The 22,264-nt window shown below is 32.8% G+C and overlaps 1 protein-coding gene across 7 annotated transcripts in view; it reads left to right on the top strand.

The window, feature by feature from the left end:
- Asph (Aspartyl beta-hydroxylase) overlaps positions 1-22,264 on the top strand; it is a 156,717-nt gene that overhangs the window by 80,155 nt on the left and 54,298 nt on the right. For 6 of the 7 annotated variants that reach the window (XR_012755258.1, XM_075357279.1, XM_075357235.1 and 3 more), the window contains one exon: positions 16,147-16,224. The exons of the other annotated variant lie outside the window; for it this stretch is intronic. Coding sequence is in view for 5 of the 6 variants with exons in the window: in XM_075357279.1 (XP_075213394.1) it covers positions 16,147-16,224 (78 nt within the window). In the remaining variant the exon portion in view is untranslated. The remainder of the gene's footprint in view (positions 1-16,146; positions 16,225-22,264) is intronic. 7 annotated transcript variants of the gene reach the window in all.

Genomic DNA, 22,264 nt, shown 5'->3' on the forward strand with positions numbered 1-22,264 from the left:
AGTGATTTGTTGCAAGCATATAAGCACTTATTTACTTGTTAATTTTAATTTGAATCTACATCTTATCAGTTCTGTTGTACACAGTAGCTACAAGGTGATAAACTTCCCTACAATCCCAAAACCCTTATTGCTTTATTTTTATCTTTACTTTAAATGCCAATTTTTCTGCCACTGGCCTGTAATCCTTATTTTACTTATTTCATTAAGGGACTTTATTTGATTTTTAAGTTTTTTCAACCTTTGGATCATGATAAATCAAGGATGTTTATACCTACTCCAATTTTTCTAATGTCTCCTGCCCTTTTGAAAGGCTTCCTCAGTTGCTGTTAAAAATTAAACAGGAAAGGCTATCTATCACCTTATCTTACTCTTGTTCATGTTACTTTAGCTTCCAGTCTGACTTTACTTTTGGCTTAACAGTTATGAACTTGTTAAGAAGTTTACTTCCTTCAGTTTCTTTCTATCTTCATTATTATATGCCTTCTTAAAAAATATTTTATTATTAAAATAAATCTTAAAAGTTAATATTGTTAAAAAAAGAAAGAAACTAGTCACTCAAACTAGCAATTACTCTGTTGGACTTTGTATGGTGCATTATTTTAAGAACTAAAAGGCATGCTTACACTTTCAGTTACAGAATATGCTAACTATTAGTGAAAAATGCTTACCGTTTTCAATAAATAAATAATAATTTAACGATATTGTGACAAAGGTACAATTAGTAATATATTTCTAGTCAACCCAGGTAGGGTTCACCCCAATTTTGCTTGTGCTCTTTTCAGAGCAGGACCGTAATCAGTATTTTCATAATTGCTTTCACTTGCGAAAACGATCCAGGAGCAACTAAGAAGTGTGAAAAGTGTTAGGAGGACAATCAGGCCTCCAGCTGCCTGTAGGTTACTGCGAGCAGTTGTCATTGTCTCAAAAAGTGGTAGATATTAGCAGTAAGTAGATAGAATAGCTTAGCTTTTTTTATTTACTTAGGGAAGCGTTGGCAAAGGTGTTCATAGTAGGGGCTGGAGAGCCTTAAGGCAGCGTTTCTCAACCTTCCAGTATTTGCAACCCAATTTTCAACCATAATTTTCATCCCCCCCTCCTCCTCTCACACAATAACAATGTATACGATAATGTATTGATGTATACATTGTTATATTTTGATGCTACAGCTACACTGCAACCTTAATTACAAACCTTACAAATTACCAAGAATAAGTAAATTTATTGATATTTGGCAACAGCAATCTGCTGCATTAATAAAATCACAATCGATATCTCGCTATTGCTCTGCCATACATCCACTATATCGAACATTCTCACAGCTTCACAAGAAGTTCCAATTTGTCTCAAACATTCTGGTACATCTGTGCAAACATGTATAAATGTTGCACCTCGTTCATTTCCAGCCAGTCTCAGTCGAATCGCTCCTTCTATTGCTATTGAATCTATTGTAAATGTCTATGTTGTAATTTGCATGTTAATTTCAATTCACAGTATTAAATATTCACAGCAGTAAATTTATCCATAAATTTTTAAGTGGGCATAAGCGAGCATTAGATGATAGTAAAGCATCAAGTGCCCAGACGAGCTTAGTTCTGAAAATAAAATCAAGAAAATATTCTCAAGAGTACTTAAATTTTGGGTTTACTAGTACTGAAATAAATGAAGAAGATAAACAAATGAGCCCCTGTCTCATTTGCTCAAAAATTTGGCAGCAGACAGCATGAAACCTAATAAACTTTAACATTTGGAAATGCTTTATAGTGAGAAGTTAACAAACCTCAAGAATTCTTTGAATTAAAATTAAAATCATACGAAAAGCAAACATCATTATTTAAAAAAACCTTTGTCTGTGAATGAAAAAGAGGCTTTGCCTCTGACAAAGTTTTATATAAAATAGCCAGATGTAAAAAACCTCACACCATTGTTGAAGAGCTTATTTCGCAGCTGCATTTGAGATTGTAGAAACTATGGAGATAATTTTGCTAAACAGTTGCAGTCCATACCTCTATCAAATGATACTATTGACTGTCAAATCGGTGATATAGTTGAAGATGTACAGCATCAGCCTTTCAGGAAGTTGTGTGATAAATTGGTTTCAATTCAGCTTGTTGAGGCAACAGGTAGTAATAAAAATGCTCATTTCATTGCCTATGTTCAATTTTGTGATGGTATGTCAGCAGTAGAAGAACTACTTTTCTGCAAATCAATAGAACTCAAAGCAACAGCACTCGCATTATTTGCTATCTTAAATTATTTTATAAACGAGGCAAATATAGAGTGGAAAATTTGCATCGGAATATGCACCGATGGTGCTCGTTCAATTTCTGAAAGATTCTAAAGTATACAAGCACTTGAGAAACAAAAATCTCCAGAGTATGTCTGAACACATTGCATGTTCCACAGAGAAACTCTGGCTTCCAAAGAAATGAGTCCTGGCCTGATTATTGTGCAAAAAATGGTTGTAACTATAGTAAATAATATAAAAATGAGACCTCTGAAATCAAGAATCTTTTCTGCACTTTGTAGACAAGGTTGCAGTACATTCAGAGTTACTATTTTATTGTGAGGCTAGATGGTTATCACATGGGAAATTTTTGTAATGTGCTTAAGAATTAAGAGCTGAAATCGCCATTTTTCTAGAAGAGGAAAACCAGCCGGAAACTGAAAAATTTTGAGATGGTTTATTTTTTATGGAATTGAGCTACTTGATCGACATTTGAGAAATTAAATACCTTGAATCTTCAACTCCAAGGAGCAAATACACATATGTGGATACGAGTCATAAAGTTAATGCTTTTAGTAGAAAATTGGAAATGGGAGCAGAAATTTAAGGCAAAAAAAGGCTAGAAATGTTTGCAAATGTGAATGAATGTGGATAAAACTTAGAAGGCTGTAGAACAACAACATGTGAAAGTTGGTTTTGTAACCATTGAAAATTATTTAGCCATGCTGGCAAAGAATTCTAAAAAGTATTTTCTTGCTAATAACAACTTGGTTAGGGATCCATTTCAAAATACTCCTGATGTGCTCTCTGCCAAAGAAGAAATCTTCAGAGACTTCACGGCTAGTGGTGAAATCAAAAGACAGTTTCGTAATAAATCAATAGTTGAATTTTGGGTAGTGGTGAATGATATTGGTATTGTTTGTGATTTGCTTTGGGGCTCCCATTGGTGGTGGTGGTGGCCGTGCCGCCGGGGTATGGTGAGCTGTGCGACCAGTGGCGTGGCTTCCCTCCACCAGTGCCGTTCCTGATCATGACTCGGTAATGCTGCATAAGACACCATGATGAGACCGGGTGAGGGTGCAGGGTTTGTCCTCGGCTCCTGTACGAACTGGAATGAGGTTACGTTCCCCTTATTAGTTGACCTAAATTGGTCGACTTATTTGGGTGTAGGTCTGAATTTCTATGTTGCGTAAGACATAATTTTGATTGGTGTAAGTATAGCACTGATTTAGCTTTCAACTTGTTCATTTTTGAGGCATTCACAGTCACAAATAGTGCTGTCAAATCATGGCTAGGCACGGGGCTCGCGCTTCCACAGTTTCAGTCAGTTAGTTTGAGGGAATCATGTTAGGTTGGATGTGAAAGATGTCTTTTTGAGGCCTACGTGAAGGTAAAATTTGATATGTATTTTACTGATGCAAATGTCTGCCGAGGCATTTACATCGGTGCCATCCCGACCGAGACCTGGCTGATGACTGTGAGATGTAATCAGTTAGAGGGTCTAAAGACAACCTCTGGTAAAGCCTCTCAGAGCTTGGAATGGAGGGGGTGGTGGTGGCAAATGGTAACATCACAAGGTGGGTATCTTCCCCCTACAGGGTTGGGATTGTTAAGTGGTGGATGATGAGTATTCTGCACTGAAAGCATTTCATGTACTAGTGCCATTTTCAACATCCTACGTTTGCAAAAGCAGGTTTTCTGCGGTAGCTGCTTTGAAGACAAAATGTAGATCTCAGCTAAACATAGAAAAAGAAGTCTGAGTATTTATTTCTAATATTAAACCTTCCTTTGAAAAACTTTGCTCTGTAAGACAAACTCAAGGGAGTCACTAATAATTATTAAAATTGTTTTTAATTTAGTTTTGATAAGTTAATTATTAAAATAAATCGTGCAGTACTGGTTAATCCTGTTTATGAGTGTATTGTATTCCTGTAAATGTGTATTTTATTTTTTATTATGTCAGAATATATTTTGATTTGCTTTCATTTCAGTAAATTAATATGTTTTTTCTTTTCAATATGCTTGTGCCCCCATTTAATTTTATCACACCCCTCCTAGAGGTGCGCGTCCCACAGGTTGAGAAACACTACCCTAAGGTAAAATCCAGGCAAGTTAAAAATGAAGTGGAGAGTAGAAGATGTTTCCGTCTTCTTCTCAGATGACAAAAGCCAAGTTAGTCAGGCAGGTATGTCCACCCAGGTACCAAAAAATAGTCTGATTAGTTATTTCATTAAGGCTGGGGACAGATCTGCTAGTTTTGTCCCTTTAGTAGCACAATTTGAGGAACAATATGAACAGTTCTTAGGGTTTATTGAAAACCCTCAAAGCGCCTCTGCAGTAGTCCACAAATAAGTGATCCCAAGACTTAATGAGTTTAAGCCAATGTTCTCTGTATTGGTGAATGGATTTGAGGTGCTTGCCTCTAAGCCAACTGAAGTCAAAGATTTATAATTAAAAAGGCAGTTTCCATCCTGGTATCAGCGCTTGTGCCTATAAGCACTGAGCAGAAACATTAAATAATGCAAAAAATAGTTTTTTTTTATGGATTTATTCATTGTTAAGTTTTTTATTTCAAGTATGGTTATTTTTTTTGTTAATATTTGTTTGTCTGGTTTTTTTATTAGAATATAGTGTGATTCACAGAGATTGAGGATTTTAGTTACTTATTCTTCAGTTCTTTTTAGTTCAATTCTTTTTTAATTTTTTTAAAGCAAAGCAGAAACATTGTGCAAAGATGCTTAAAGGCAAGCAGGAGGCCAGCTTAGCCCACAAGCAGCCAGAGGTTATCTTCCTAAATAGGAAGCAGAGCTCCACAAAAACAATTAAAGAAATCAGAGGGGAATTTCAAACTATCCTTCAGGACAGGAGGTCGAATTTGAGCATTGGGTACTTAAAGGATACTAGAAAGAGTCTGGGTGTCATAGCGGATGACAAGGAGACAGAATCATTTCAGAATCTGTCATTAGTAAGAATTTTGAGGTCAAGGTGAACCAAAAACATAAAAGAAGGTCTCGAGTCATTGCCTATTATATAGATCATCACCTGTCCAAGGAGGAGGTTGTCTCTCTCATATGAGAGCAAAACACCAACTTGGATGAGGCGACATTTAAGTCTGAGTACATGTTTTTGTTCAAAACCGGTAGACATGATACCCCAAGGTATCATGGTGTATTTGAAGTTGGACCTAGTCTGTTTAACAAATTTGTTGCTGAAGATAAGTTTGTGAATTTCTCTTCTAGTATATTCAAGGAGTACATTGATGTTCAGAGATGTTTTAAGTGTTGTAGATTTGGTCATAAGCCAAAATTTTGTCATTATGCTTCACTCTGCGTGCATTGTGGTGATATGGGTCATAACTGTGAAATGTGTCCTAAAAGTCTGAGGCTCCTACTTGTAAAAATTGCAAAAGGTGCGCAAGTATTTTAAGCACTCGGTCTACAGTAAAGACTTATTGTTTTTTGAGAGCTGTTCATATGTATTTTAATTCATTGCATGGTCAACTTTGGACAGATAAATACTCAAGGTGCTTACATTGCTCAGATTGACTAGGTGAAATTGTTGAAAGAAGGTCCCTCAATATAATCCTGCAACATCCATATGTGATATAGGGCAGTCTACCAGGTTTTAATAATTGGCAAAAATGTTATGCTGGAATAACAGTATGTCTGCAGTTTTGTAGGAAGACATTAGATTGCATTGTTTTAAGGCAGGTTTCTGATACTCATCATGTCGTTTCTGTGTTAGTTCGTATTTTCAGTATAGAGATCCCACTGAGAAATATTTAGGAAAGTAAGGTAGATTTCTTTGGTCTTATTAATAACTACACTATACTGCTAGTTGCTGGTGTAAATGCTAAGTCACTTCTTTCGTAATAGATGATATTCAATTGGAAGAACTGGCAGAAAGATTTTCCCTGACAGCTTTTATCAATGTCGCTGAGAATTCAATTCCCCATAGTTTGGAACAAGAGAGAATTGCCATTGGTGGACTAGAGAATTGTTTTTGTTGAAACAGTCCATGAACCGTCTCAGGAGAAATGCTCACTGGGAGAATGATTTTGAACAGCTAGCAGTTTTGGTAGATGACTATTGAAGACAGAAGAGGTCTGAAGATTTTTATTTGGTCAAAACAAAAATAAAAAAGATTTTGGCATTCTTTTGTTAGAGAGCAAGAAATAAGAACACCTGGGATGCTGTGTATAGAGTCCTAGGGTATAAGCATAATAAAAATGTTATTTTTTCGGCTCTCTCTCGTACCAGCAGAGTGTTGTTTCTAACACAACTGAGATTTTAAATATTCTATTGAATGATTTATTGTCAGGTGATGTTGTGACTAATAAAATCTCTTAGAAGTAGCAACTTCTGAGAGGAGGTTACTGATTTTCACTCTGATGTTTTATTTGTGGAAATTACAGAGGCAGATGTACATCAGGTAATTTGCAGTTCTGGTAGGAATAATATCCCTGGTTTCGATAAACACGGTGAAGCTCCTTGTCTGTTATGTCAAAATTTGTGTTGTTACTTTGACTAGAAGTTTTAATAAGATGCACTTTCTGGCTATTTCCCTGTTGGTTGGAAAAAAGGTGTTCTTAAGTTGTTTGAAGGTGGTGATAAGGATCTCACCATGAGCTCTTCTTATAGACCTTTAATACTCCTACCAATTATTAGAAAGATTTTTGAAAAGGTTTTGTATTTATATTTTAATGATAGGTTGAATTCTAGAAAGTTATTGAGGGATGAACAGTATGGTTTTCACTCAGGGGATGGAAGTTGTTATTATAAAGGTTATGAACATTGTTTCTTCTAGGGAGTCTGAGTATGTCTTGGGTATATTTTTGGACATATCAGGAGCTTTTAATCGTATGTGATAGTCCTCTGCCCCTGTTTCAGCTGCAAAAGCATGATTGTATGCAGAATGAACTGAATATGTTATATAGTTATTTTAGCAATTAAGACATCATTCTTCGAGACAGCATCTCAGAAGTAGGAAAGACACTATTTAAAGGTTGTTTTAAAACCCCTGTTCTGGGTTGTTGAGTTCGGTTCTTTCATGCAGTTGAGGTTATCCAGTGAATGCTGTGTCATCAGATACGCTGATTATGATGGGCTTTTGCTGGTTAAAGGAGATTCCAGAAATCAGACAAGTTCAGGGCAGCCCAGGCATGCAAGATACTTCAGTTGTGGTATTTATCTCAGAGAAAACAATGATAATGTTGCTCAAGGGCAAACTGGCTGTTACACAATGGCCTCGTGTATCAATGGCAGGTCATCCAGTTAGATATGTCTCACTACAGAAGTATCTGGTTTTATCCTTAATGAGAATCTTCGATTCAAGGAGCACTTTCAATACACTTCCTAAAAGGCTTGTGGTGCTTCCTTTGATGTTCAGGAGAGCAGTTCACTTCTGGACTTAATTTTAGAACTATGTGTGCTGTTAAGGGTGTTTACAAAGTCATAATGCTGTATGCTGCACCTATCTGGGTTCATCAAATGAGGTACAAATGTTATATAAACATTTTGTATAGAGCCTATCCTCCTTTTGCTATCTATGATTGGTGCCTGTAGGACTGTCTGTCAAGAGGCAATCCTTGTTATTTCTAATATTAAGTCCACTGATATCCTTGTGACTGAATTTCAATTACATTATGATAGGTCAGGTGGTCTGAATAACTAATGGCTGTTACAAGCATGGTATTTTTCCTGATGTGAGAAGTATGCAGTTTACTAGGTGGATTTCCCCCAATCGCATATTACATAGTTTCTTTCTGGACGTGGTACGTTTAGAGGAGATAGGTTGGACAGATTTGGTTTGACTAATTCAGGGTTGTGCCTGGAGTGTAGGCCCATTGTGATGTGCACCATGTCTTATATGTTTGCCCGCAATATGAAGCTGACTATATCAAAGTAGTTGGAGAGCTTGCAAGGGTCTGTTATGGTTTGATCTGCAATTTAATTGGAAAAGGGAATGGAACGTAGTTACTGGCTCCCTGAGATTCTTAGCTTTGCAGAGGATGGCTGAGGGAGTTTGATGCTGTTATGGATATATAGATAGAATAGTAATCTGAATGGCTAGAGGCTCGCCTGGGTGCTTACTTTGCCAAGATAGGCATTTTGTCATCAAGTCTCAGGTTTATATTATATATAAATGGTCTATACAGTTTGCTTATATTTATAATTATTTACTCAGAAAAACATTTTATAAAACTATTATCATGGCAAATATGCCAAAAATTACTAATATCTGTAACTCTAATTGAAATAGTCAATTACTGAGATAGACTGTTTTGTGGCTATGTGCTCTTTCATTATTTTAAAAAATTAAAATTTACATAAGAGTTTTTGATTAATAATTTGTACATTTTTCAATCAATATTGTAAATCCAAACTGTGATATTAATTTCTAAAATCAGTTATGGTTGCTTTTAATTTCAGGACCATAATAGAAACCGGGGCTTTTGAACACCAGCCATCAATTCCTTACTAAATAGTTGTCTAAAGAAATTTTTCTCTTGCCATTTTCCATAATTTACTCACGTTTTGCATCTTAGGTACAACTATTCATCAAGTCAAAATTTTTACTTTGCCTTTTAACAGCCTGTAAGCTCAATTAATATTTGATGGTCATCTTATGCTCTTGTCAGTTATTTTTCCAGCCAGTTCTAAAATAGTATACTACTAAGTGATACTTGACAACTGGATTATTTCAGTAATGCAGACATCAGGTCTGGTTAATTTTAGCTACCTTAAATTGATATTGAACATGTTACCTGCCGAATCATAAATTGGCTGTTATTTCTATTTACGAATTGCAGGCATGTGGGGGGATTACTTATTACCCTAGTAAAATTTATGATGTTCAGATACATAGAACAAAAATTATGAAATTCTGAGATACAAATCTTGGCACTCACTAGTATAATGTGTAATTTATTTGTATGTATGTATGACATCTAGAACCAAGTACATAACTAAAGATATAAAATTATTATTATTGAAATTGTCAGGAAGCGCCAGTTGTATCAGAAGATCAGGTTTTTTTGGCATTTTTCTGTAACTATTAAACTACAAATATTCCCATATTTTCATTATTGATCATTTGTCCTGCCCCATATTCACAAAACCTCAATGAGGAAAATTGACCAAAAATAAGGTAAAGGGGGTTGATAAATGATTAGAAGATTACTTTTTATTTTTGATTAATGACAGATTTTTTCTTGTACTCCATCTTTGTTAATTTTATTTTCTGATTGTTGGGTTCCCTTTTTATTTCTTATTGTTGTTTCTATTTGTTATATCCAATTTTCAGAAAAAAAGGATGTCTTTTGCAGCTTCTCCAAAATTTCAGAATGTTTTTCATAGTTTGGTATAGCATTTTTGTTATTTTTTTTTGTTCACTTCATAATAACCTACCTATTTAGGAAAAATATTTTTTTAGAATAGTAGATTACTCGCCCTAGGATTGTGATTTGTTATGAAAAAAACAATTAAAAGAGGAATGCTTTAACCCTAGAAGCAAAGTAGTAAATTTCTATAACAATTATATTCTGAATTTGCAAAATTTATGTATTTATTTTTTAATTAAGTGGTTGTTTTGGATATAAAAATAAATTAGTTGTATTTATGATCTAATAAAGTTAATTTTAAAGTTATAATAATTATATAAATGTAACATCAAGTATATTAAAACTGAAAAAGTTAAAAAACGGTTTTCTTTTTTACAAATTGAAGAATTATAAGATGGTGAACCTGTTTATACATCTTTTTTTAGTGTTTACTTAGCTAAAATTTTAAATTATTTGAGTGGAAAAAATATAAATTTTAATATATAATAGTTGAGAGTTTTGTGGTGATATGTGACCTACACTCCAACATTAAAATCTAAGTTTGTTGTGTATTCCACTGTGATAACCTTGTTCCAATTGTAGGTTTTTACTTCACATTTATTATTTTATTATTATAATTGTAGACATATACGTGCTTAATTGTTTAGTAATTAACATATCTGAAATGTGTTCAAAAGAAATATTAAATTCATAATAGAAGTCATTATTTTCATCTAAAATAATTTCCAGATTACTATTACTTTTAATTCACATTTTTTTTTTTAGAATAAAAAGTACAAAAACAGTGAAATGTAATTTAATTTAATATCATGCAAACTCAATTAACTACATACATGAAGTGGAAGTTACTTTGTAGAATTAACAGCTATTACAGTAAAACATAAATACACGTACAGGGTGATTCAAAAAGGACTTGAGAACTTTTAAAGCATACGAGGATAAATTGAATATAAATGGGATTTTATTATTTTTTTAAATTTATTTATTGAAAAATAAAAGGCAAATATAATTTATTTTTCTTTGTAATTTCCTGTTTAGAAATACATTTTTCCCAGCAATAAGGAAGGTTTTTTATCACAGCATCATAGAATGAAACTGATTGCATTATGAGCCAATTGCACATGAATCCCTCCATGACTTCATCATCTTTAAATCATTGCCCTCCTAGAGCTTTAAGCAGCCCAAACAAATGAAAATCACAAGGCAATAGGTCCAGGCTGTTGGGAGGATGATCAAGTTGATTCCGGTGCATTTCTTTTAGTTTTGAGACTGTTAGAGCTGCAGTATGGGGCCTGTCATTGTCGTAGAGGAGGATGGCCTCTCAAATCGGTTGGTCTTATCTTTAGCAGCAATATGTAGCTGTCACATCATTCAACAGTTCATAGTAGTAATCAGCATTGATGTGTGTCGCTCATGCAAAAAATCATTGAGCAAATGCCTTGCCACTCAAAAAAAACAGTTGAAAGAACCTTGCCAGCTGACAGTCGAATCTTGGCTTTCATGGCACTGCTTCCCCCTTCCTTTGCTACTCCATACTGGCTTGTTTCAACTGGGGAGTGTAGTGGTGGACCCACATTTTGTTGCAGGTGATGATCCAACTCAAAAATGCATCACCTTCTTTCGTAAGCCTCTGACAGACCTCCAGATGTCTCACCTTCTGATCTGCGGTCAGAAGGCAAGGGACCCATCTAGCACACAATTTACAGAACTGTAGGTCATTTGTGATGATCACTTACCACTTCCTATAACTTATTCTGACCTGTTCTACAATTTCAGATACTCTCACCTGTCAGTTGTCTTCAAGAATGTCTCGAACCACGCGAATGTTTTCATCTGTAATGCGGGTCTGAGGATCGTAATCATGTTCCTGATTTTCCACTTGTTCTCGTCCTTCCTTGAACTTTTTATGCCAGGAACACACGAGTCTTTGACAGTGATTGTTCCCCAACTGTGCATTCCATTCAATCTCTGGAAAATTTCCATCGCTTGAACTTCTTCACGAGCAAGAAATGTTATAATTGTGCATTGTGCAGTGGAGGGGTGCACCTGCTGCTCCGACATCGTGAGTGTTATTGACAAATTGGTTGGAAGTGTGGAGCTCTCCCCTCCTCCTAATGAGCCCACCCAAGCATATTATAACTACAGGCCCAATCCTACCAACTGTAGATGCTGAGGAACAAATATCCAGTTTATATTTGATTTACCCTTTTATAAATATTTATTTAGATAACTTACAAATTTGTTTGAGGTGTTATTTCATAGCAAAACACATCAATTTTTTACTCACGTAGTTCATTGGTATCAAATTTGTCCTCCAGTGTTGTTAAAAATGGATACTTTTACTGGTGCAGAATTTGTGTTTACCCTGTGTGTTTTGGTTTCACAATATACAGTCAGCAAATGCAGTTCAACATAATTTTCATAAAGAGTACAACAGGGAGCCTCCTTGTAGGCATACAATTTACTCTTGGCACCAAACCTTCTTTGAAACAGGTTGTTCTGTTAAACATACAAAATCATCAGGATGACCACACATCCCTGAAACTGCCATGGAACAGAGAAAGTTACACGTAATATGAAGAAATCAGTTCAATGTGCATCAATGTTCAATGAGACTGGCATTCCACAGATGACTGGCACATATTACCTGAACAATTGCACTGAAGCGAAACAAACTAACCATTACAGATGACAACAAAGCTGCTCAGCTGTAGTTTTACATTTAAATGATTGATAGAATTGCAGACAGCAATACATTTTTGGATTTGGATTATGTAATTTTTAGTGGTGAGTCAACATTTCACATCACTGGCAACGTGAACACTCATAACTGCTGAATATGGTGTAGCAAAAACCCTCATGAAACCAAAACATTCAGCGAGCACATTCCGCACCAGTAAATGAATCCATTTTTAACAAGTGTGGTGAAAGTGCTTGTGGCCGAATTAGGTACTAATGAATTACGTGAGTAAAAGCTTGATGATGTGCTTTTCTATGGAATGAGGCCTCAGCCGGATATGTAAGTTATCTAAATAAATATTTATACAAGGGTAAATCAAATATAAACAGGCTTTTTGTTCCTCAGCATCTATAGTTGGTAGGATTAAGCCTGTAGTTATAATATGCTTGGGTGGGCTCATTAGGAGTGGGGAGAGCTGGCTATTCCACACTTCCAACCAATTCGTCAATAACACTCATGGTGTCGGAGCAACAGGTGCACCCCTCCACTGCACAATGCAAGTTATCTCAATAAATTTTTATATGCTCTAAAGTTGTGAAGACCTTTATAATAGCATGCAAGGCATTGTAATGCAGACCTTGGACATTACATTTTTGTGGGCCATAATGGAAAACAAAATGTTCCACAAAGTGACCGGTGCTGCCATCTATAGTTTCATTCCACTACTACTAACATTCCAAAACTCATTGATCCATACTCTCATTTTTTTGTCAGTTACCATTATTATGGAGTCAAGTATGCCTGTTAGTCCAATACATCTAAAACAAAGTACAGTGAGCAAGTACTGTGGGCAATAGAATTTTTTGGATCAGAAGTTGATAAAGTGTATAATGATGTTGAATGTAGCAGTAGTCAACTAGTCTCTGTAACTGATGTGAAGCACTAAAAGGAGATAGATGAGTTGTTTCAAAATGACCATCACATCACATACCAGTACATGTTGAAAAAATAGTGAGACTTATTGCACAACTGGGCTACCACAAAATCTGTTAATGGTGGGTGTCGCAAATTGACAGAAAAAAACAAACAATAACAAAAGGAATGTTGTGAACAGCTTCTGAAATGTTATAGTGATGAGGGAAATTACTTCCTTTTCAATACTGTGACAGTAAAAAAAACTTGGGTACATCACTGTGACCAGAAGAAAAGCAGCAGAACATGGGATATCAGCCCTATGATTTGTTACAACCAAAAAATTCAAAATACTGCAAAAAAAAGATAAGTACTGCTGCAGAACAGCGTCTTGAGATACTGTTCTGGGATTCCAAACAGCTACATGTGACTGACTGACTGACTACCTAAAAGCTGGGTTGACCATAAATTGTGTATGACACATAGAGACATTAAAACAGATTAAGAGATATGTGTGTTTATTTTAAAATCCAGACAGCCTATAATTCTGCAGTGCAATAATGTCAGCCACAAACATTGTGTGCAACTGTTGAGATTCTTGTGAAGTTGAAATTTGAACCTATTTCACACTTCCATACTTTCCATATTTCAACAAGGGTATTCATTTCACCACAGATCATGCAATCTGATGATGAACTGAAGGATGCACTGAAAATTCATAAAGAAAAGAATTCCAGCATTCTTCATTGATGTAAAAAGAAAATTGGTTCTTCATCGGGAGAAATGGTGTAAATGGTACTACATGACAAAATATGTGTAAGTTTTTGTAGCAAATAAGATGTACTTTTATGCCAAATTTGTTTCATTCTACTATCTCTTTTCATTTGTGGGTTATGAGCAACTGTGCATTATATTTCAGTCACCCTTGTAGATGTATTTATAATATGAATTTCAATGAAGATTAAAGATGAGAAGAAATATGCTATGACAGTTTCTGAAGTTCTTCAAAATTCTAATAATATGAAGTATCAGTCTCAACAATTACATTGTAAACTGTATTCTACTAGTAAAAAGAAAAATTAATACTTGCTGCTTCTAGGGTTGATGTGCTTCCTTTTGTACTTCCACCTGTCCCTCTCTTAACCACTTTGAAAGTCATGGGACCTTCCCCATGGCAGAAATAAAATGTTACTGATCTTGAAACAGAATAATGTTTTTCCTTCAGAAATTAATGAAACTCCAAGAATAGTGTGTTACATATAGAAATATTGAAAAAGACCCCCCACTGGAAAGAAATTGTTAGATTAAAAGGGTAGTTTGAGATGGCACCAGTTTTACCTTAAAATAACAGCTTATTTACTTTCCTTTCATAGCATCTGGTATAAAGAAATCACCTTTATAATTCTTAATAAAGACTAAATATTGTCATCCTTTTTTTAATTTTTATTTGTAAATTAATAGAAATAATTTACAAAGTAAATAAAGTTTAAACTAATAAAAAATGTATGCTTTAAACCTGCAATCCTTTACAATCATTCATGTAATCAGCCCTATATAATTGTGCACAACATTTTAGATGGTGTATAGTTGCAGAATGATTTAGTTTACGAGACACCTGATGCTTAATTGATACACTACTAGTTAACTTAAATCAAATCAATCTTATCATTTTTACATTTTAAAATCTTCTTTAAACTTTATAATTTGTGTTATGCACTAGCTTTTTGATATTTCAGTTTGAAGTGATTTATGATCAGTAAGTTCTTAGGTCAGAAATATTAGACATAAAACAGGCAACTTTTTTGAAGAAATTGTACCACTCTGTAACTTGGCATGATATTGTAACCGATAAAAACTAATGTTTCTAACAAAAAAGTAACATAAATCAGGTTTCAGAAGAGGTAAAATTGAAAAAATAATGCAATTGATGGGTGAAAATAGCATACAGCTCATTTGGAAATCACTTTAGAAAAAATGTCAGAGGAAAACGTTTTAGGTAATTGCTTAACCAATAAATTGAGATGTTGTCGATAATGATACCATAATTACATCACATGCAATATGCTAGAAAGTGCAAAAAAGCACAAAAAAATGAACCTGACATTTTAGATTCAGCTTCAGGTTCATTATTTCACACTTTTTAGCTTCTTTCAGTAACGTAAATATGAAATTGTTATCTACTAAATCTCAATTTGTAGGTTAAGCAATTGCTTAAAACTTTTTTCTCTTGACTTTTTTCTAAACTGATTTCCAGCTAAGCTGTATGCGATTTTCACCAGGTACTTGGGCCATTTTGTTTTTAATTTTACCCCCTTCTGATTCATTTACTTTTTGTTAGAAAGATTACTTTTCATCACTTATAGTATCATACCAAGTTATAGAGTAGTATGAATTTTTCCGAAATCATTGTCTAATGCTCATGGCCTATCTGCATACATTATCATGTGCAATTGCCACTTGCTGGCCAGGTCTACTTGAAACAAGTCTCCATCTCTTCTTATTCTACCAAAACCTCTGTTCCTTGTCCATTCATTCTTCTCTATTCTGTACACATTCTTCCGTTCCTTCAGCCACCTTTCCCTTAGCATCCTACCGGGCACTTTCATTTACATTATTTTAATTTATTAAAATATTAAATTAAATGTAATATTGTAATATTATTACATAAAACTGATGCCTTTCAAAGGCATCGGTCTGCTTTATTTAGTTTTCTATTTATAAATTAAAAGTTAAACCAATTATCATTTGTGTCATATATGGAAACCTTAGAAAATGTTTAATGAAGACCATAACAATCACTACAAACATTATCCAACCCTCCCCAACATCACTTACCTCACTCTCATGATCCTCTTCCTGCATAGAACTCGTGTGTTATGCATGTTGAGTTCTTATTTTTCAGGTTTTTTTTTTACTTTTAATATTTTTTCTTAAGAATCCTGTACTTTGATAGTGTTATTATGACCACAATTTTATTGTTATTTACAGTGGCATTAAAATTTGGAGTGGGTGTAGCATTGGTTGTGGTCGCCCATGTCGTTCTAGTTAGAAAGTGGAACAGCGCTGGTTTGTACTCAATCTAACCATTACACAAAATGCTTTTGTTCTCACAAATTGTTGAAGTTTTGTTTTATTTATTAATTTGCTTGTGCATAAATATCTTATTTATTTAATTGTTCATTTGATAACCTTTAATTTTTTTCATATAAGAGATTTTAATCTCTTTTTTCATAATTATTTTCATTTGGAAAATTTAGTTTATTTTCATGGATGTTATTTTGTAATAATCCAGTACTGCTAGATCAACAAGCTGCGTACATTCCACTGTGAGTTTTTTTTTGTAATTTTATTTTGAAGGCTGATTTTTTTCTTTCTCTTAATATGTTTTTAGTTTGTGTGTATACTAATAATTATAGTTAATTGTTTTTTTTAGACAACAATCGAATGATAAAATTTTTAAAAAATGGTGTCAGTCTTTGTCTTTTTTTTTACAAGAACTATTAGCATTTTTGTTTTTTAGTCGATTAACATTTTATGAATATTATAAAATTGAGAATGCAGGACAATATAACATCTAATATTTATTTTTATCTTTTTGGGTTTTTTCATTTTTTTTTTTAGTTTCGAATGTTATAATTTAAAAGATTTTTATCAGTGATAAAAATCATTGTACTTGTAGCATGACAATTTAGTTTTCATTTATATTTTATTAGAAACTAACAAGTCATATTCCAAAGCAATCTTTTTTTGTAAAGAAATTAACAAATCATCGCTGTTCCATTCTAAATTTATTTTATTTATTAGTGAATAATATAATACAGTTGTTCAATTCTAGCAGCATATGAGATTTCAGTTTCACAGTAAATTATTTGTCAGAATTTATTCTACCATATCGTATTGCTAATTTTGAGATTAGTTGCTACAAATAATATTAAAGAACATTTTTTAAAGATAGTTTTAATTGTTCATATTTCATTAACCTTTTTTATATTCACTGTAGTTTAAAATAAAATTTTTAATTTTTCCCCTAAGGACAAAAGTTTTTTCCATCTTACCAAAAAGATGTATGAAATGTAAGTATAGCTAGAGCCATTAGATGGTATTTACTACACAGTTGTATTGTTATGTAATATGACTGTTGGTACTGGTCAGTAAAGTAATTTCAGTGCCCAGCTGGATATATAATTGACAACTGGTTTCTCTGGGTAACCAATCAACACCTGTTCTTCTAAAAAGGGACCATTCACAATCAGTTATGTTATTGACAATCCCAACTTTATAAATGTATAAGTAGTCATAATATGTTGTAAATTTAAGTAGTTTAATAAACAAGTTTTAGTAGCATTATTTTTAATTTTTTAGTTAGTAAATAGTTTGAAATTGTTTGCCTATATTCTTTATTTTCTTACGTATAAAAATTAGATGAATGAAAAAGTTGAAAAACAAAATTAAAATTGTGATTTTAAAATTATTACAATTTAATATTTGTGAACAACCACATTAATTTTCTACATTCTCACCAATGATTTTTATGTACCTTTTGTATCGAGGAACACACTTACACTATACCAGTATACAAAAATCCATTTCCTGAACTCTCAGCTAGTTTTATCTCTGTCATTTTCAGCTTATGACTGTCCTTGTATCATTGAAAATCAAGCAACACTCAAGAATGAAGCTGATTAAAGAAAAATTCATTAGATGTAGATTAGACAGTAAGGAGAATGATCAAAAGGTCCAAACCAAAAAAAAACTTTCTTTTAATGATCAAAATGTTGCATGCAGATTTCTCAATATTTCCAGGACCTTTTGTTATGTATGTAGTTCAATGTAACCTAGTTTTTCAGTAGCAATTATGTACACTTCATCTAAAAGTGATAAAATAATAAAAATAGTAAAGCCCAGTAAAACTGCTGAATTATGGGTTTTTCAAACAGCAGAGGAAATTTTTAAGTAATGTATTCTGCAATTTTTTTTTACTAGAGCATAAAATTAAATTTTTATTACTTCTTTCTGATTTCTGGTATTTTCAGTTATGATAAAATCTGGATACTCACAGTTCACACTTGGGAAGTTTTACTGTATGTGTGTTGTGTGTGTGTTTACATATAAATTATCAGGGTCTACATATTAGTATTTTTTTGTGTTGAAAATTTTATAAGTTGGTTGGAATTTACACATGTGAGAATGACATAAATGTGAATGAATTGTCCAGTAACAAATGAAAAAATATAATTTTATAATTGATAATGCACTCTCGGATTGTATGATTTGACAGTAAATAGATCTGATATTTATTTTTTATTTTATCTGAAGGTATGACTTATTTATATGACTTGAAGATATTTTGATATTTACAGTTTTGTTTTATGACAGAACCAGCAGTTTTTTATGAACTGTGTTATAAAGATTGTGCATGAAAATAGGACAGTTATTTCAAAAATAGTTTTTCCATGATAGAATTTAAAAGGAAAACAAAAGGAATAATATTTTTTCCACTTCCTATAAATGACTGAACAAAGACCGAGGTCTCATTTTAACTAAGCCCTTTGGCATTTTATTATTTATGTATTTGTGATGTAGTTACAACCAAACACATTTTCCATTTTTTTATGAAATTTTGCAGTAAAGTCTTACCTATTTGGTGGTATGATGTACATGTAACAACTTTATATAAATTATTAATAATTATTAAAAAATGAATATCCACCACAGAAAATTGCAAATTGAGTGTGGCTCGAGATCTTTCGGTTTATTTCAAAACCATCATCAGGAGTTAAAATATTAAATTAAAATAATGTCATAGGTTAAAATACATTAAATTAAGTTAAATTTTAACTTTATTATATTTTAACTCCTGATGATGGTTTTGAAATAAATCGAAAGATCTCGAGTCACACTTAATTTGCTGGTAAGGTGGATTTTCATTTTTTAATAATTATTAATAATTTATTAAATATATTAGTGATAACCATGTTTGAGAAATTAACTTTATATAAAATTTTACATTTGCAGTCGACAGTTTATATCTTTCCTAAGCAGGTGTGAAGGTGCGTGCAGCGAAAGGAAAACTGTGACCAAGTTCCTCTCATAACAGATTGAACAGGGGACATTTGGTCTTTCTTACATCCACTGTCACCTTCTCCTCCTGCATTTCCAGTCTTTTGTAGTGATTATTGTATATATTACTTCACTCACACTTGCTCCATCTTTAAGCATATCATTAGTCTTTTGAGACTGTTCTACTACTGTACTGCATGTCTTTCTCTGTACAGTATTAAATACTTCATCTTATGTTGATTTTCAATAAACTTATTTTATATTTTTGTCCCATTGGATCCTTATTTATAAAGAATATGAAAAATACACATAAAAAAATCATAGGTAAATAGTGGAAATGTCTCTTCAACAATCATCAGTGCCCAGAGTCCCTAAAATCATGTGATGTTCAGTGTCCCTAGAAACAGTGCTTACATATTACTAATATAGTAATTATATGTTTGGTACTGATACTATTAACATTTTATGTGTTATTTTTAGCTTATGTTACTGTTAATATTAATCTAGGTATTTTTTATTATCATATGTACAAGTAACATTACAGTGAATCAGTTTTTGTTTTATAACTTTTTCCTACATTGTGTAAAAATCTGTATATATGATGTCTAAACATTCTTTAAAATGTGCAATTTCATCTCTTACAGTACTATTTAATTGGTGTAAAAGTAGCAATAGTGCTTTCTATCTGTTTTAGTCGGAATTTGAGCTTGAGCTTATGTTTGATAAAAAATATATATTTTCATTCTTAGTCAAAAAGTTTTTAAGCATAATGCTATTTGTTAATATAATTTATAACTTATTACTCGATATTTTTATTGATACTTTTCTTCACATATTACATTTGATTAATTTTTACTTCCTTGTACGAAGTAAAGGAAGTACTGTAATTGTGAAAAATTTTGGTTTTCAGATTTCAACAGAGATTTCCATTTTGATCATCCATGAATCCATTTTGACTAATTTTGGCGTGACGTTTGTATGTACATGTGTATCTCGCATAATTCAAAAACAATTAGCCATAGAATGTTGAAATTTTGTATTTACAACTGCTGTAACATCTAATTGTGCACCTTCCCTTTTGACTACAATCGACTGGGCCAAAAAAGCCTAAAATCCAAAACATTTGGATTTTGGATTTTTTCTTAACTGCAATAATAAGCCCCCATCGAGAGATTTTGAACGATGTACCATTAGTAGTACTTATTTCCATTGGTTCCAGAGTTACAGCCAAATAAAATTTTAATTAGTGAAGTATTTGGATCTTACAAGGGGAAGGCACATCAGTTTGAATCAGATTCGAACCGATCAGTTCAAATCAGACTTCATACAAGGTCTGTGAATAAAGTAATGAAACTGGTTCTGAAAATCTTTTTATTTACAATCCAATTATAAATGGACTCTATCACCTTTGAAACAGTTCCCTTGAGAAGCTACGCAGAGCTTCAAACAGTTTTCCCACTCTTCATAACAGTGTTGTAATTCAGAAACCAGAATATCCTTCAGATGGTTGGTTACATTTTTTTTTTAATGTTTTCTACCGTTCCAAAATGGTGTCCTTTGAGGTGTTTTTTAAAGTTGGGAACAGGAAAAAGTCACAGGGTTTCAAGTCAAGTGAGTAAGGTGGTTGAGGAACTACAGGAATGTTTTTTCTTTCCCAGAAACTCATTAATTGAGATTGCAGTGTGACAAGGTGCATTGTCATGATGCAGCATCCAGTTGTATTTGATGGCTGGTCTCAGGTGGGCAACTCCTTTCTGCAGTCCTTCAAGAATTTCTTGGAAAACATATTGATTTACAGTCTGTCCTGTTGACAAAAACTCCTTATGAAGAATGCCGTTACTATTGAAGAAACAAATTAGCATGGTTTTGATTTGGTCTTCCACAGTGTGAATCACCCACAAATGATTCCTGGCCATCTGAAAATGCTTTAAACCACCTAAACACTTGGGCCCATGACAGAGTGTCATCTCCATACGCCCTTTTCAATTTTGAAAAAGTTTCACTAGCATTCTCACCTAGTTTAACACAAAACTTGATTGCAAAATGTTGCTCATAATTGGTTGGTATCACTCATTTTTGTAACCTACAACAAAAACTCGTTTCACGAAAAGTTTGTTTACATCTCACATGGCAGCAGTAGACTAGAAATATTAACACCTAATTTAAATCAGCTGTTCATATAACCATATGTTTACTAGTAACTTTACAGTGTTGCCACTTTGGCTGTCAAAAAACTAGTCTCATTAGTTTATTTACAGACCTTATTTCAGTTTTTATTTACATATTTTTTTTTAACTTTTTTCCTTTATTGATTTACTAATAACTATTAACTTCTTTTAGTAAAAAAATTTAACAATAAATAATAATTCAATAATAACAATACAAAAAAAAATATGAAAAAAATCAGAAGTTATTAGTGAAATAAAATTTTATGTGCTTTTCATTTTAATTCAGAAATTTTTATAATCAGAGGTTAATAATTATTAATAACCCAATATATTTAAATTTTAAAAAAATATATATATATATATATGTATATGAAGTCGGATTCAGACTGATGTATGCATGTTTATGGAACTGACATGTTCTCACTTGCACCACATCTCTGCTTGAGCGACATGAAACAAAATTAATATAAAACACTAAGGAAACTTTAAGCCATTTTTCTTGAGTATAATTGAATATTGTGAGTTAGTATTTTGTGATGAAGACACGTAAACGATCTACTATTAGCACATGCAATGTGGTTCAAATTGGTGTCCTGAAGCCTGTGCCTTCCCCTTGTTAGCTGCAATAATATGGATCTTAGGTGCCTTACACTGATTTACTTTATTTAGAAAAATTAAACTATAGTTATTTTCTTTTAGAATTAGAAATAATATAATTACGAAAAACAATTTTTTTTTAAACATTAAGTATATTAGAATAATTTTATTTCCAAAGCCTGCCGTGTTTTACCTTTTACACATTCTCAAAACGATTAGCTGTAGAATATTGAAAGTTTGTATTTAGGACTGTTGTAACATCTAGTAGTGCATCTCCCTTT

Source organism: Lycorma delicatula, chromosome 1, assembly GCF_047948215.1.
Source record: "Lycorma delicatula isolate Av1 chromosome 1, ASM4794821v1, whole genome shotgun sequence".
NCBI classification, from domain to species: domain Eukaryota; kingdom Metazoa; phylum Arthropoda; class Insecta; order Hemiptera; family Fulgoridae; genus Lycorma; species Lycorma delicatula.